The 14,565-nt window shown below is 41.3% G+C and overlaps 1 protein-coding gene across 2 annotated transcripts in view; it reads right to left on the bottom strand.

Moving 5' to 3' along the window:
- The window catches only part of SYK (spleen associated tyrosine kinase), a 54,013-nt gene extending 41,702 nt beyond the window's left edge, over window positions 1-12,311 (bottom strand). For both annotated transcript variants that reach the window (XM_018556672.1, XM_018556673.1), the window contains exons 1-2: window positions 11,857-12,311; window positions 6,962-7,122 (exon numbers count right to left, since the gene is read on the bottom strand). In XM_018556672.1, coding sequence (XP_018412174.1) covers window positions 6,962-7,122; window positions 11,857-12,258 — 563 coding nt within the window. In that variant the 5' untranslated portion in view covers window positions 12,259-12,311. The remainder of the gene's footprint in view (window positions 1-6,961; window positions 7,123-11,856) is intronic.
- Between the last annotated feature and the right edge of the window lie 2,254 nt (window positions 12,312-14,565).

Raw genomic sequence — 14,565 nt, 5'->3', positions numbered from 1 at the left:
TTTTAGCAGCATATCCTCCCATTCAGACGACATCTTTTTCAGGGAAGGCCTTACATATTTCAGCAGCTAAATTACATACTGCACCAATTGAAAATATTTGCCACATCTTGAAATTAAAATACGACAAAAAAGACCCACGACTGTTCAGCAGTTAGAATCCTATATCAGGCAAGAATGGGACAACATTCGTCTCCCAAAACTCCAACAACTGGTCAACTCAGTTCCTGGATGTTTACAGAGTGTTGTTAAAAGAAGAGGGGATGCTGCATCGTAGTCACCATGGCCATTTTTTCTTAAAATTGTAAATTTTCTCAGTTTCAACATTTGATGTTTTTTTATTTTCTATTGTGAATAAAATATGGGTTTATGAGATTTACATATCATTGCATTCTGTTTTCATGTAGATTTTACACAGCGTCCAAACTTTTTGGGAATCGGGGGTTGTACAGTATAAGGTTAATGTATTCAGCAGTTACTAATGCTAAGCCACCACCACTATGTCACCACCACTATGTCAAAGATGCTGTCGGAAAACAAAGCAAGTGCACTTAATAGAAGTGTAGATCAGTGTAGAATGAACATTTATTACTCTCAATTCTATCAAAAACAATAGATAAATAGCAACAGTCACCAGCAACAACAATACACACAACTAACTCCAGCCAACCTCATTTGTATGAAAGGGGCTGATGAAACAAGACTGTTCCTGAAAGATGATTGAACTAGGATAGGTTATATTACATTGTGGTGTACAATAGTATCTCTTAAAATGGTTTCAGACTTGTGCGGTAAGTTGATGTATGTTACTGCACCTTACAGCAACAGTAAAATAACTCTTAGGCCCCTTTCACATGGATGGTCCAATTGGGTCCACCTGTCAGTTTTTCAGACAGACCCTGTCAGATGCCCAATGCTAGTCTATGAGCAGCCGAGTCTAAATGGATGGTTATTGGTTTACACCCGGTTACCCCCAACTCTGGCCAGGTCTGGAAAAAGAATGAAATAGTGTTATGTTTTGATAGACCTGCTTGTACCAGATCGGGGGCAATTTGATGTAAATGGACACATGTTCATTCACATCAGATTCCCCAGACATAGACATGGGGTGCGGTCATTTCAGTTTTTCCTCCATCACAAGATGGAGGAAAAAAATTGGATGGACATGAATGTCACAGCGGTGACATCCGATTCGTACGGCTCTGATAAAGAGGGGATCTGTGCACTCATCCTTTCCTGATCAGCTAGTGGAAAGGGCACTTAATGCTGTACTTGATTACAGTAAAGTAAACAAAGATAATGCCTTCCCTTACAGTCAGCCCACACATCCTAATAACATCATGAACATGGGCTCAGTAACTACACAGATAATTACAGAAAGAGAAATTCAGTGAGCCCAAATAAATATTGGTGACACATAGTGCAAAATTTTGATTGCAAAATTATGTGTGAAATTGTCATAAAATATATATGTATCACAAAGTGTGACAAATGATCTATTATGTCCCAATAACCATAGTTTATAAGGAGCACTACATCACATTCTGCTTGGCACACTAATGCTCCTATTCTATGCACCCAAAGTATATGCACAAATTGCAATGTAATTAAAAATTAAATGTGGGAAATAGGGATTTTACTATTTCTGACACACATGTTGCATTCAACAATAACATGCATTGAGAATCATTGTTTTTTGTTACAACAGTAAAGTAAACAAAGATAATGCCTTCCCTTACAGTCAGCCCACACATCCTAATAACATCATGAACATGGGCTCAGTAACTACACAGATAATTACAGAAAGAGAAATTCAGTGAGCCCAAATAAATATTGGTGAGACATAGTGCAAAATTTTGATAGCAAAATTATGTGTGAAATTGTCATAAAATATATATATGTATCATAAAGTGTGACAAATTATCTATTATGTCCCAATAACCATAGTTTATAAGGAGCACTACATCACATTCTGCTTGGCACACTAATGCTCCTATATGCACCCAAAGTATATGCACAAATTGCAATGTAATTAAAAATTAAATGTGGGAAATAGGGATTTTACTATTTCTGACACACATGTTGCATTCAACAGTAACATGCATTGAGAATCATTGTTTTTTGTTACATTAGTAAAAATTTAACAATTTGCACTATTTAATGTTGCACCACTGACAGTTCATCTGGCCCAATGGCCTAATGGCTTTGAGCAAGCAGGATGGGTGAGACATTGCTGATGTCATAAGGACTGTGTTCCCATTTTCTAAAGTGCTAGCGGACAGATACACCTTTGTTTCTATTCCGCTTGCAATTTCTTTTATTTATAGCCATTATGGGCCTATAGACATTTACAAGAAATCTCATACAGCCTAGGAAAATGAAGCTGCATTGCAGAAGGGCCAAGAGTACATGGCAAAGGAATTCATAATAGCACATTGGCAGAACAGGGACACAAGAAAAACCTGAAAATAGAGGCTGACTCTTCACACAATTTATTTGTAAAAAAGTATATATTTGTCTACAATCCAGTGTGACTGTCAGTATTGATTTTACAGCTAAGACCTAAGTAGTAATAATTTCTGTCTTGAAGCCATGCAAATGTTGTTAGGTAAAAATAACAAATCATTCTGTGCTGGCAAAATGCTGAACAGTAAATAGGCAAACATCAAGTTAATGTTTTATAGACTTTGAAATGTACTCTAGCAGTGTAGCTAAAGACTATGCAATACATTATTCAGTATCTGCCTTACACAGCATTTTTATAAATAAACCGACTGCTGAGCGATGTGCATTCTTAACTACTTGTCAAGGAAAAGTAACATTCCCTAAAATCACATAGGTTGGATAAGACATAAGCCAGAATATATTTGTAGATATAGATTAATTGGGAGGTGAATAAGTACAGTATGTCGCTTGATATGCAGAGTTAGTTACATTATACTAAATTATACCTCCTAGGACAATATCTGTTTATTGACAACATGACAAAAGATCGCTCAGTGAAGTTATTGGTGCTGATAAGTTATGATGGGGTATTACAAAGTAATGCCTGTTGTTTCATATCCGCTATTCATGTTAACTTAAAATAAAATGCCTGATATATGTCATACATACGGTTTAACTCAATCATTGTGTGCTTCTGTTTTTTAAATTGTACCAGGTAAATCATGAATAAGAGGTTGAAAGAAAGAACAGTAATTGTCTTACTATTGAAAGAGGGCTGTTTGGCTGTTGATGGTGATGCTAGACATTATTTCACCTGGAGCAAAGACTCAGATTTGCTCCCCCCCAGGGGCGCCCCTCCTGGTCCACTGCAGAGGTGTGGCTTCAAATCACCTCATTCTCCAGTGCTGCTTTGATCATTTAGAAGCTTCTTCTGGGCTTGCTTCTATTTTCCCGGTGTTGCCCCTTATAATCCGTCATGGAGGAGAGACATGAATTAAGTGATTTCAAGCCTCACCTTCATTGTGAATCAAGACGGGCACCGCCACACCAAAAGAAAGAGCACAGAAGCTGATCTAAAGACACTAAAGAACCACCACGGAGGTTCATTATGCAGCAATACATTATACAGCAGAGCAGTGCAGAATACCACCAGCTAAGGAGAACTACAAATCCCAGCAATACATTATACAGCAATGCAGAATGCCACTAGCTAGAGAGGACTACAAATACCAGAAATAGATTATACAGCAATGCAGAATACCACTAGCAATAGAGGACTACAAATACCAGCAATACATTACACAACAATGCAGAATACCACCATCTATAGAAGACTACAAATCCCAGCAATACATTATACAGCAACACAGAATAATATGAAGCTTCATAGTCTGTGTTGCTCCAGGGTGGCAGCCTGATGTCAGTAGTAATGCAGAGGTCAATAGTGTAACGCAGAGTGCAAGAGTCAGCAGTGTAACACAGAGTACAGAGCTCAGCGGTGTAATGCAGAGTACAGAGGTCAGCTGTGTAATACAGAATGCAGAGGTCCGCGGTGTGACGCAGAGTGTAGAGGTCAGTGGTGTGACGCAGAGTACAGAGGTCAGTAATAATGCAGAGTGCAGTAATAACACAGAGGTCACTAATAACGCAGAGTGCAGAGGTCAGCAGTGTAACACAGAGTACAGAGGCAGCTGTGTGATGCAGAGTACAGAGATCAGCAGTGTAACGCAGAGTGCGGAGGTAAGCGGTGTTATGCACAGTACAGAGGTCAGTGGTGTGACTCACTGTACAGAGGTCAGTGGTGTGATGCACAGTACAGAGGTCAGAGTTATGACGCACAGTACAGAGGTCAGCAGTGTGACGCACAGTGCAGAGTTCAGAGGTGTGATGCAGAGTACAGAGGTCAGTAATAACGCAGAGTGCAGAAGTCAGCAGTGTTAGGCAGAGTGCATAGGTCAGCAGTGTGACTCAGAGTGTAGAGGTCAGCAGTATAACGCAGAGTACAGAGATCAGTAATAATGCAGAGTACAGAAGTCAGAGGTGTGATGCAGAGTACAGAGGTTTGCGGTGTAATGTAGAATACAGAGGTCAGCAGTGTGACGCAGAGTACAGAGGTCAGTAATAACGCAGAGTGCAGAAGTCAGCAGTGTAATGCAGAGTGCAGAAGTCAGCAGCGTGACTCAGAGTTCAGAGATCAGCAGTGTAATGCAGAGTGTAGAGTCCAGCACTGTGACACAGAGGTCAGCGGAATAACACAGAGTACAGAGATCAGTAATAATGCAGAGTACAGAATTCAGCAATGTGATGCAGAGTACAGAGGTCAGCGGTGTGATGCACAATACAGAGGTCAGTGGTGTGATGCACAATACAGAGGTCAAAGGTGTTATGCACAGTACAGAGGTCAGAGATATGACACACAGTACAGAGGTCAGAGGTGTAACACAGAGTACAGAGGCCAGTAATAACGCAGAGTTCAGAGGTCAACAGTGTAATGCAGAGTGTAGAGGTCAGCAGTGTGACGCAGAGTGCAGAGGTCAGCGGAATAACACAGAGTAGAGAGATCAGTAATAATGCAGAGTACAGAAGTCAGCAATGTGATACAGAGTACAGAAGTCAGTGGTGTGATGCACAGTACAGAGGTCAGAAGTGCGACACAGAGTACAGAAGTGGGACGCACAATACAGATTTCAGCGGTGCGATGCACAATACAGAGGTCAGCAGTGTGATGCACAGTACAGAGGTCAGCAGTGTGATGCACAGTCCAGAGGTCAGCGGTGTGACTCAGAGTGCAGAGGTCAGCGGAGTGATACACAATACAGAGGTCATCGGTGTGACGCAGAAAGAACATGGACTTACTTTGGAAATAACTGATCTGATTCAGGTGCTCTGTCCTCATGCCCTCTTCCTCTCCTGGTGGTGGTGGTGGTGGTGGAGGTGGCAGTGATGTTGCCTCACATTCTAAAGTGAAGCTTCCAAGCGGGCAGTAGAAAGGCAGCTCAACCGCAGGCTTTTCTCCTGCTCAGCCACCTGCAGCTTCCGCCCACTTCAGCTACTATAGAGGGGAGAGCTCTAAGAGCGATCACCACTGTGATGGCTTGATTTTAAGTAGTCCCCCCTGGATCCTCCACTGGTGCTTGCCAGCAGCACCCCCCCTAATGCTGCGCCAGCGGCGCCCAGGGCACCTGCCCCCCACCACCCCCCCCTTGTTTCCTCACTGGTGATGCAGCAACTGACATGAGCAATGTTAGGTGTTGGATAAAGATGAGTAAAAAGGGAGAAACTGAAATTGTTGACCATGCATTGAATGGCACCATTAAAGCTCTCCTCATGCAAATTGTAGAATTTTTCCAAACTGGATTTGAGGCCTGGCTACAACGATGGTGCAGATGCATTGAACGTGATGGGATCTATGTTGATGGCCAACTCTGAGTAGAGAGTAGTAATTGTAAGCATGTTTATTGTTTCCATCTCTGTATAAATAAACCTTCTATATCGCAACAGACATTACTTATTCATACCCTCTCGTACTCCAACAGATAAAAAAATGGGGTATATCTATCTATCTATCTATCTATCTATCTATCTATCTATCTATCTATCTATCTATCTATCTATCTATCTATCTATCTATATTCTTGATCTCCATTTCTCTATATCACTGTCTTTCTCCTCTATGAGTAAGTAAAATAGGAAAATAAATCTGGAGATAAAAGTACCATAGATCTAACATTAGTCAAACTTATCCATATTTAACAAATCAATTAAATGTCATATAATGAAACTATGAACAATAACAAAGTTCATATTTTTCTGCAAGCGTTTACTATTTATCTTTGTCACCTCACATGTGCCATCTGACATCTACTTCCTCTGTACCGCTTTTCACAGTCACAAGTCACAAGCCAATAAACCTTTCTGAATATGTAGATCACTTCACAGAAGAGAAAATATTACACACCCATTCATCTTTAAGATTTATATGGGAATGCGTATACAAAGTCTTAGGCCCCCTTCACACTAAGCTACACTCACCTCGAGTGGATTTCCGCACGGCGGGATAGCGCGACGGTTCGGGCGACGTTCCAGTGTCAGGCTGCATTAAAAAAAAAGGAAATTTGCGCGACATCCGCGGGAAAAAGGGTCCTGCAGCTGCGACTTGCGACCGCGATGGGCGACATGGAGCTGTACGTTAAGACAGCTCCATTGAAAACCATTGGCTTGCAACTTCTCGCAATATCGCGCGGCAAAAATGCACGATATCGCGGCGGAAATTGCTGGATTTTCCGCTCAGTGTGAATGGGGCCTAAAGTCGTCAATAAGTTGTTCACTTATAATATGGCTTATGGCCTGTCAAAACATACAATGGGTATCATAAAAATATAACCTATATATGACAACAAGATCTATATATTTTATATCGGCCATGAGTGCTAAAAAAAGATAATTATTTCACACACCAATTTTTATCATTGGTTATTCAGACTATTAGATATAACTGTAGCACAGATCATTTACTTACAAAAATGTTCCATTTGTCTTCACTCCATTCAGCAGCAGCTGTTCAGATTCTTCCCGTGAAATAGTGCCGTGAAACCAAGGCATTCGTTCATGAGCAGTTGTGGCAATTAACTTTTCTAGCTGAGGTTTTTGGCTAATAATAGCTAGTTCAAGTGCTTCACCCTATAAATAAATAAAGAGAAACAAAATAAGAGGTGTTTCTTTTATATTAATATTTTATTAAAAAGGTATTGCTCTTGCTCATAACCCACTGGCAGGAAAAATAAGTAACACTCTCATCCACCAAAAAACAGTGGTCTGTATCCACTGGGAGAGAATCAGTTCAGGAATTACAGGAGCGTACTTGAGGTTGCATGAAGAAGCAGGTGTCATGGAGGCACCCAAGGTGCAATGGGGGCACAGAAAGCTGTGGAAACACAGCATGAGGCAAGGTGCTGTGGAGTCATTGCAGCTTTGAGGTACACTTTGGGATCACTGGGTGACACAGTTTGCTCTGGGGTCAATGGGTGACACGGGATGCTCTGGGATCACTGAGTGACACAGGAGTAAGAGTAACAATGGAGTAAGAGTCAGTAAGATTTATGAATACATGGAGTTCATGAAGGATGTAATTACCGTTTATTTGGGTATACAATGGTGCAAAATCACTGATGTGTATCATGCAAATGGCAGATAGCTGGTACTGGTTTATAATGGAGCATGACATTAGGTGGCGCTATCAGGGACCCAATTTTAATGACCATATTCAAATTCATGTACATTTGAAGACTTGGTGTGTGCATTATGTTTTTGTTATTAATTTGTCATCTTATAAAACTTGTGGCCCTGACATTCCAAGGAAAATAATTTGTGTCATGTTGTATTGTTTATCATGTTTAATTAAAAATCCCGTTATCCTAAGGAGAACTATGGGGAAAAACACTGACCCCATAGTTCTCCTTTAATGGTCTCTAATGTGTATGATTATGTGTAGTTCATGAAGAAAGTATTTAATAAGGTTTATTGCAGGTGAGCAATGCTGTAAAAGGATTGATGTGTACCTACCCAGCTGGCTGTGAAAATCTGGAGGTCATTACGGGTATGTTTTTAAAATTATTATAAATTAGCCAAAATGCCAGGCAACACTTTTACTGTACAAATGAATGCTTCTTCACTTACAGTCAATACTAATTGCTGCTAGGTCTTGAGCTTATTATGTTTATCTTATTGCTATTGCATTTAAAAATAAATATCTAACAATGCCTGCTGACTCCGCTACAATTACCTATCACTCGGCCAACCAGGTAAGTGCCCCCTCCATTTTTAAGAAAAACCTTGACCTTGACCCCTCCTTCCTGATCCCATGTCCACCCTGTCATGTAGTCCCTCTGCCTATTTCTTTTATGTAATTAGCTCCGTGGCTGTCTGGAATAACGCTTCCAAGCACCACCCTATGCGTAATCCAAGACTGGTTAATTTTAAAGAAAGTGAGCCAAACCACAGTGTCAGGGGACAGGTGGATTTTTCTCTCCATAACAAAACCTCCTGCTGTGTTGAAGGCTCTCTCAGGCAAGACACTTACTGCAAAGCAAGCCAGAAGCTCCAGCGTATGCTGTGCTAGCCCCAGTGCATGCTGTAACTGTATAGTACGGCCACTCTAAAAAAGACAGATGTGCCTTGCAGCATGATCTGCAGAACCTGCTCATACCTCTGCATGCAGAACCTGTACCTCTAAATTTAGGCCAGCCTGACCACTTAAATAAAAGTGAATCTCTCACTCTACACAGACTGCCAGCTGTTCCTAAACTACTCCAATATAAACTGACAAATGGCTGCTAGGAACCCACCCTTTTTTAATGAGGGGACTGGCACATAAAAAAGCCCCCATTATTGGCCCTTCTAAGCCATCTACCCTAAGTTCAAAACCAACGTAGTGCATTATGGTTTCTAAGAATTCAGCCTGGTTAAATTCAGCATAAATGTGGTAGGATCGCAAAAACTGAACTCAAAGCTTTTGCCTCAAACCTATGGTAACGGCAAACCCAAACCTCATCCCTAGTAGCAATAGCATGGTATGGCTGGCTGGTTGTCAAGTGGGCTATGTATTCCACCTCATCTGTTTATACTTTTACTGGGACAAGCTAAGTGGGGGCAGGGATAGAAGTGGATTGGCTGAAGAGGCATTCAAGGAGAGATGACAGTTCATAGGGTCTAGTGAGGGAATGGGGTGAATAGGCTTAATGCATTCAGCTATAACAAGCCTATTTGCATAAAGAACATTATTTTAAGTTTTGAAAGTCAAGGAAAGCAGCAAATACAGACTGGTATAGCAAAGGAAACATGCATTATAGCTTAGTAAATTGAGTTTACTGGGTGATGTACTTGTCAGACTCCTGTCAAGCAGAGATAGAATCAGCTAAGACAGTAGATATGTCTGTGAAGGAGTGCAGGAGGGACAGTAGAGATGTCTGTGAAGGAGGGCAGTAGTATGACACAAGGTCTAAGAAAGACAAGGTGTGGAAAGCCTCTAAACCAGGGGTGCCCATTGGGTAGATCGTAAATATTTATTTAGCTGTGCACACATGATTACCTATTAGCCTGAGTCTGCTGAGCCAAGCTCCCTGACACCTTTCTGGTGGATACAGGTGGTTGAAGTGCTATGTATTACATCAAAGAATATCAGTTTACACAGCCTGTTGCACTGCACCGTTTGCAAAATACAGCAAGGTGAGCCAGGAAAGAGAGAGCGGGGAGAGACAGCCAGGAAAGAGAGAGAGGAGAGACAGCCAGGGGAGAGAGCAAGGAGAGACAGCCAGGGGAGAGAGCAAGGAAAGACAGCCAAGAGAGCGAAGAGAGACAGCCAGGAGAGAAAACGAGGAATGACAGCCAGGAGAGAGCGAGGAAAGAAAGCCAGGAGAGAGAGGAGAGACAACCAGGAGGATGAGCATGGAGAGACAGCCAGGAGAGACAGCCAGGAGAGCGAGGAGAGACAGCCAGGGGAGAGCGAGGGAGGTATTTTTTTGTTGGTAGATCTCCTTTAGCTCATCATTTGAAAAGTAGATCTTATCACAAAAAATTGTGGGCACCCCTGCTCTAAACAATGGGTGAGACAGAGTAAAAACAAGTGTTGCGTCATATTGCCTCTAGTTTTAATTCCTGAACATAAGATATACAAACATGTTGTCAGTGTGTGATGATTTATCGGCTTAACCTTCTTTTCCTGTGCAAGCTGCTAATGCACAACTTGTGTGAATGTTCTATGAAATGGAATGCCCTCTTTACTGTAATAAGGAACAAGCTTAGAAAATGCAGTTGTGCTGCTAATGCACAGCTTGTGTGAATGTTCTATGAAATGGAATACCCTCTTTACTGTAATAAGGAACAAGCTTAGAAAATGCAGAAAAGGCTGTTTTGAGTTAAAATGACTCAATTTTCTACATTACATAGTCGTAGGATCTTTGTATGATTACTGCCCTGCTGAAATATCATATTGAACATTAGTGTCATTAGATTTTGATTCTATGCATAATTTTGGTTATAATTGACCATAATTTGATGAACTAATACTTTAATTTGATGTCATTTGTTAATTTGTCTATTTTAATAATGCAATATAATTTTCACTATTTAATGCATTTTCATTGGAAAATGGGAATCTCTGTGTTGACTGATCTGTCTGTATGCCTGGGAGTCATTCCCATCACCTGGGGCTGGTAACTATCGGGCTTATCCCCTTTATTACAACAATTGGGGACGGTGTGCACCTGGACGTCACCCTACTTAGGCAGGGGCAATGTTTCTGCTGTATCTCCTATAGTCCCGTTGTGGTGGCGGATTAGTTTGTCTATCTGCCTATCACAGACCGAAGACAGGACGACGCTGATGTGATGTCGGCGTTGTACTGTCAAACGGAGGAGCCTCGGGAGGGGACTCAGGGAGGGGCATCACACCCTCCACTCAGATGTGACCTATAAAGGTATGCATGTGCAGATCGATGGCCCGTCCCAGCTGCATACGTCACACGCCGACAGTGGTAGACGGCGAGTGTTTGTGCGGCGAGAATCCAGCAGGGAGAGAGAGGAGGGAGGTGGACTGCTTGGATTGAGGAGGCTGCCTTCTGCTATATGAGGAGCAATATTATACTGAGAAGGGATATACATTTCTGAGGTTTGGTTAAAATTAGGGAAGCACCGATACTGATACTAGTATCGATATCGGTGCCGATACTGAGTATTTGGACGAGTACTCGTCCAAATGCTCCGATGCCTAGCGCGATGCGTCCTGTATCAGGAAGCCAGGCAGCGCGTCATTACACGCTGCCTCGCTTCCTGATATTTAGAGTACATGATACTGCGTACCTGACTTAGCTAATATGACACATTTCCGGTAGCATAGCCATTGTGGTTTAGATTAATTGTCATTGTTTAGTTCTGTTATATGGAAATGTATGGCATTGTGTAGCTTACACAACATGGCACTAAAGGCCATGAAAGAATACAGGACATTTTGACACCATTGTAGTTTTACAGCTTGGCACTGGTTTTGTTCATCTGTTTCTGTCTCTCTGTTCCCTGTCGCCAGGACAGTAAGTGAGGGAAAACAGAAAGCAAAAATAACTTGACAGAGATTCTAGCCCTACCCACTCAGAAAAAAAAGTGGATGACAAAAGTTGCTAATTCTAATGTGTGCAGATTATGGTAGAATAAAGGGTCCAGATACCTTTGAGGCAACATATAATACCAAATGGAAAATATAAGCAAGAAACCATCTTTGCTTGTTTTGGATGGTCAAAGCTGTGATGAAAGCTAAACTCTTATTTGGTTGCTGTAGGTTACTGCTCAACTTTGTTTTTTGCTCTTCATGTTACATAAGGCACCATACTGCATATTAATTGAAAAGGAATAAAAAAGTATTTACCTGTAAATTCCATGTTTGTCGTACATAATCTCGGATGAGATTCTCTTTGAGGTCTTCAAAGGGTCCTATTTTCGGCTGAACACCAGAAGGGCGATTGCATGGTTTCTTTAACAAGCAGACAAGTCCGCTATCTTCATGAGCATGATAATTGATAAGCTCAACTGGAGAGTTATGAGACACACCACCAGAGATTGCATATGTGCCACTTAATTCTCTTTCAACTGTATAATGGTAAAACTTTCGTCCATGGGCCACTGAAAGGGCATACCCTCCAAGATAGCTTCGGCTTTGACGCAATAAATATAAGCCATCGCACACACCAGCTTGCTTTAGGTAATCCTCTGCTTCTTCACGTGTTATGTTACCAAAAAAGTAGGATAACTGATTTGTTATTTCAGCCATAGCACAGAGCGATATTTAGGACCTGTTACAATTTTAGCAGTATGTGAATCCGGTCACCTGTGCGATAAAAGAAGAGACAATTAATGTGAGTATCAATTTCATTATAGTAAAGCAATTTCAAACCAATGTAGTATGGAATACTTAAGTATATTAAAAGCTTTAAATAGAAGGGACTATACTGTTATGATGACTACTCACTGTTCCTATGGTGTTCTACTCCTTTAGAATAATATCATACTGACATATTCCTTTTTAAACTTAGAAGCAGGTTCTTCATCCCCTCTGAAGCACAATGTGCAGTGTAGCAGCCCCAGTCACTTAACCATAATGCGGGTGTGCTTCCTGCTACCACTAACAGGAAGAACTGTGTTACATGCTGACCAGCAACACAGAGAATGATTGAAAGAAACAGGGGGACATATATGAAAACCGAGTGAAGTTCAGAGCTGAGACTATGAAGTAGGGAAGGGTAGCACACAATCTCACAGCTTGAGTGGGAATCTCATATTAATGTGTAATCTGCAGTAGCACCATGAACAATGATGAACCATGGAAACATGAAATGGCCACAGATTATACATATCCAGTCTCCATCACTGACAGCAGAAACATGGACCTCACAGGTAAATCAATGGCTCCTATATATGTTAGGTGAATATTGATGCAGATAGATAATTATGTGCCACATCCTACTTAAAGAGGAACTGAACTCCAGAAGCTTGGCCAAAAAAGGAAAAAAAATGACAGGCAGGAGGAAAATGACTAATCATCAGTATTTCCTGTGGTCTGTCTGCAGTTGATCTTTCTCTAATTCTAAGTTACCATGGTTTGTTTTGCACTGTGTCTCTGTAAAACGGGGGCTATCTGATTGAAGCAGGGTCTTGGTTCTTCATGTCAGAGCCTTCCAGAAGGAGGGCAGTGAGCAGCAGAGTAGTGACGTCACCAAATCTCACTCCAAAGTTCTAGCACCAGCAGTCAGAGGCAACAGTGACTTAGATCTCACACTGCAGATATTCAGCTCTTAAGTTGTAGGCACCGGATTGCTTTGATACACTCACATATCAGGAAGTGCACTATTATTTTTTAGGTGGACCAGACAAAAGGTAGATCTTTCAGGGTACTGTATAGGCACAATTAACAGTTTGAACTGTTTATTATAACATAGCAAAGCTTCACTTTGACTGTTTTAGGTTTGGATAGAGTAGGGATTAAAACCTTTCTACACTTTATCCCAAACTATTAAAAAAAGGCGTTAGATACACTTTAACTATTTGTGCACTGACTGGTCTACAACCCTATTATTCTGGGAGGATGGACACAAGCCGCTGTTCCTGGTGTCATTAGACAGAGAAGAGCATTGGCTTTAAGCCTAGAGCCAAATGGAACGGCTCTGTGCCATGTGATCACATCGATCAAATGGCAAGCCCACCCCTTACTCTTACAATAGAGGCAGGGGAGAGTACAGGAACTGCTGAATGAATGAATGAATGAATAACAAAAAAATAGAACAGTTTACACATCTGTACATTAACCCCTTCATCTCCATCCTGTCACTCTATGTGACCTGTACATTAACCCCCTCACCTCCATCTCCCGTTGTGTATGATCTGTACATTTAATATGTATGCACCATTACCAAGCTCTATATTTTAACCCCCTCAATACTGGCATGTTTCTTTATTTACAAACAATTGTGGCAAAAAAATCAGATCACCTTGTGGTGTATAGTTTCCAAAATGGGTCATTAGGGGGTGGGGTATATACTGTCCTGGCATTTTTATTTGCTTTGTTTTTTAACAGAGAGTAAAGGAAACAGGTTTTGTTTTTCAAATTTGTAGGTATTCTTTCCTATATAGTAAATCATAATGTAGCAACCCTGGCATCTGTAGTTGTGTCACTATTATAGCCGAACGGTGTTCGGCTCACTTCACTTCTGATCGGTCATTCACTCGGCTGCCCTCGGCAGCTTTGTGAATAGACCCCTTAGTGTGTATATTGCTGAACTGTAGTCAGTATGGGCATTAACTGTTCTGTGTTCTGTAGGTTTTCTGGTAAAAAAAAACCGTCTGGACATTGTTAGAAGGATTCATCGCACAACTACTATACACAGAGGATCAGAAGCCAGTTGGTGCACTACAAGGACTGTGACTCCTCTTACAGGGTCATATAATTTCTTGGCCGTTCTCTGTTCAAGAATCTATTTTTTCATTGCTCTCATAAGACCTGGTTCTATTAGTGTTGCTATTGGAGAAGATTCTGTCCTCTATTTATTTGTGTTTTTGGACATCCTGCAACCCTAGACCCTCT

This window comes from Nanorana parkeri, unplaced genomic scaffold (assembly GCF_000935625.1).
Source record: "Nanorana parkeri isolate BGI_ZX_2015 unplaced genomic scaffold, ASM93562v1 scaffold246, whole genome shotgun sequence".
NCBI lineage: Eukaryota > Metazoa > Chordata > Amphibia > Anura > Dicroglossidae > Nanorana > Nanorana parkeri.
Note: the sequence above shows the minus strand (reverse complement) of the source record. Positions and strands in the feature narration are given on the sequence as shown.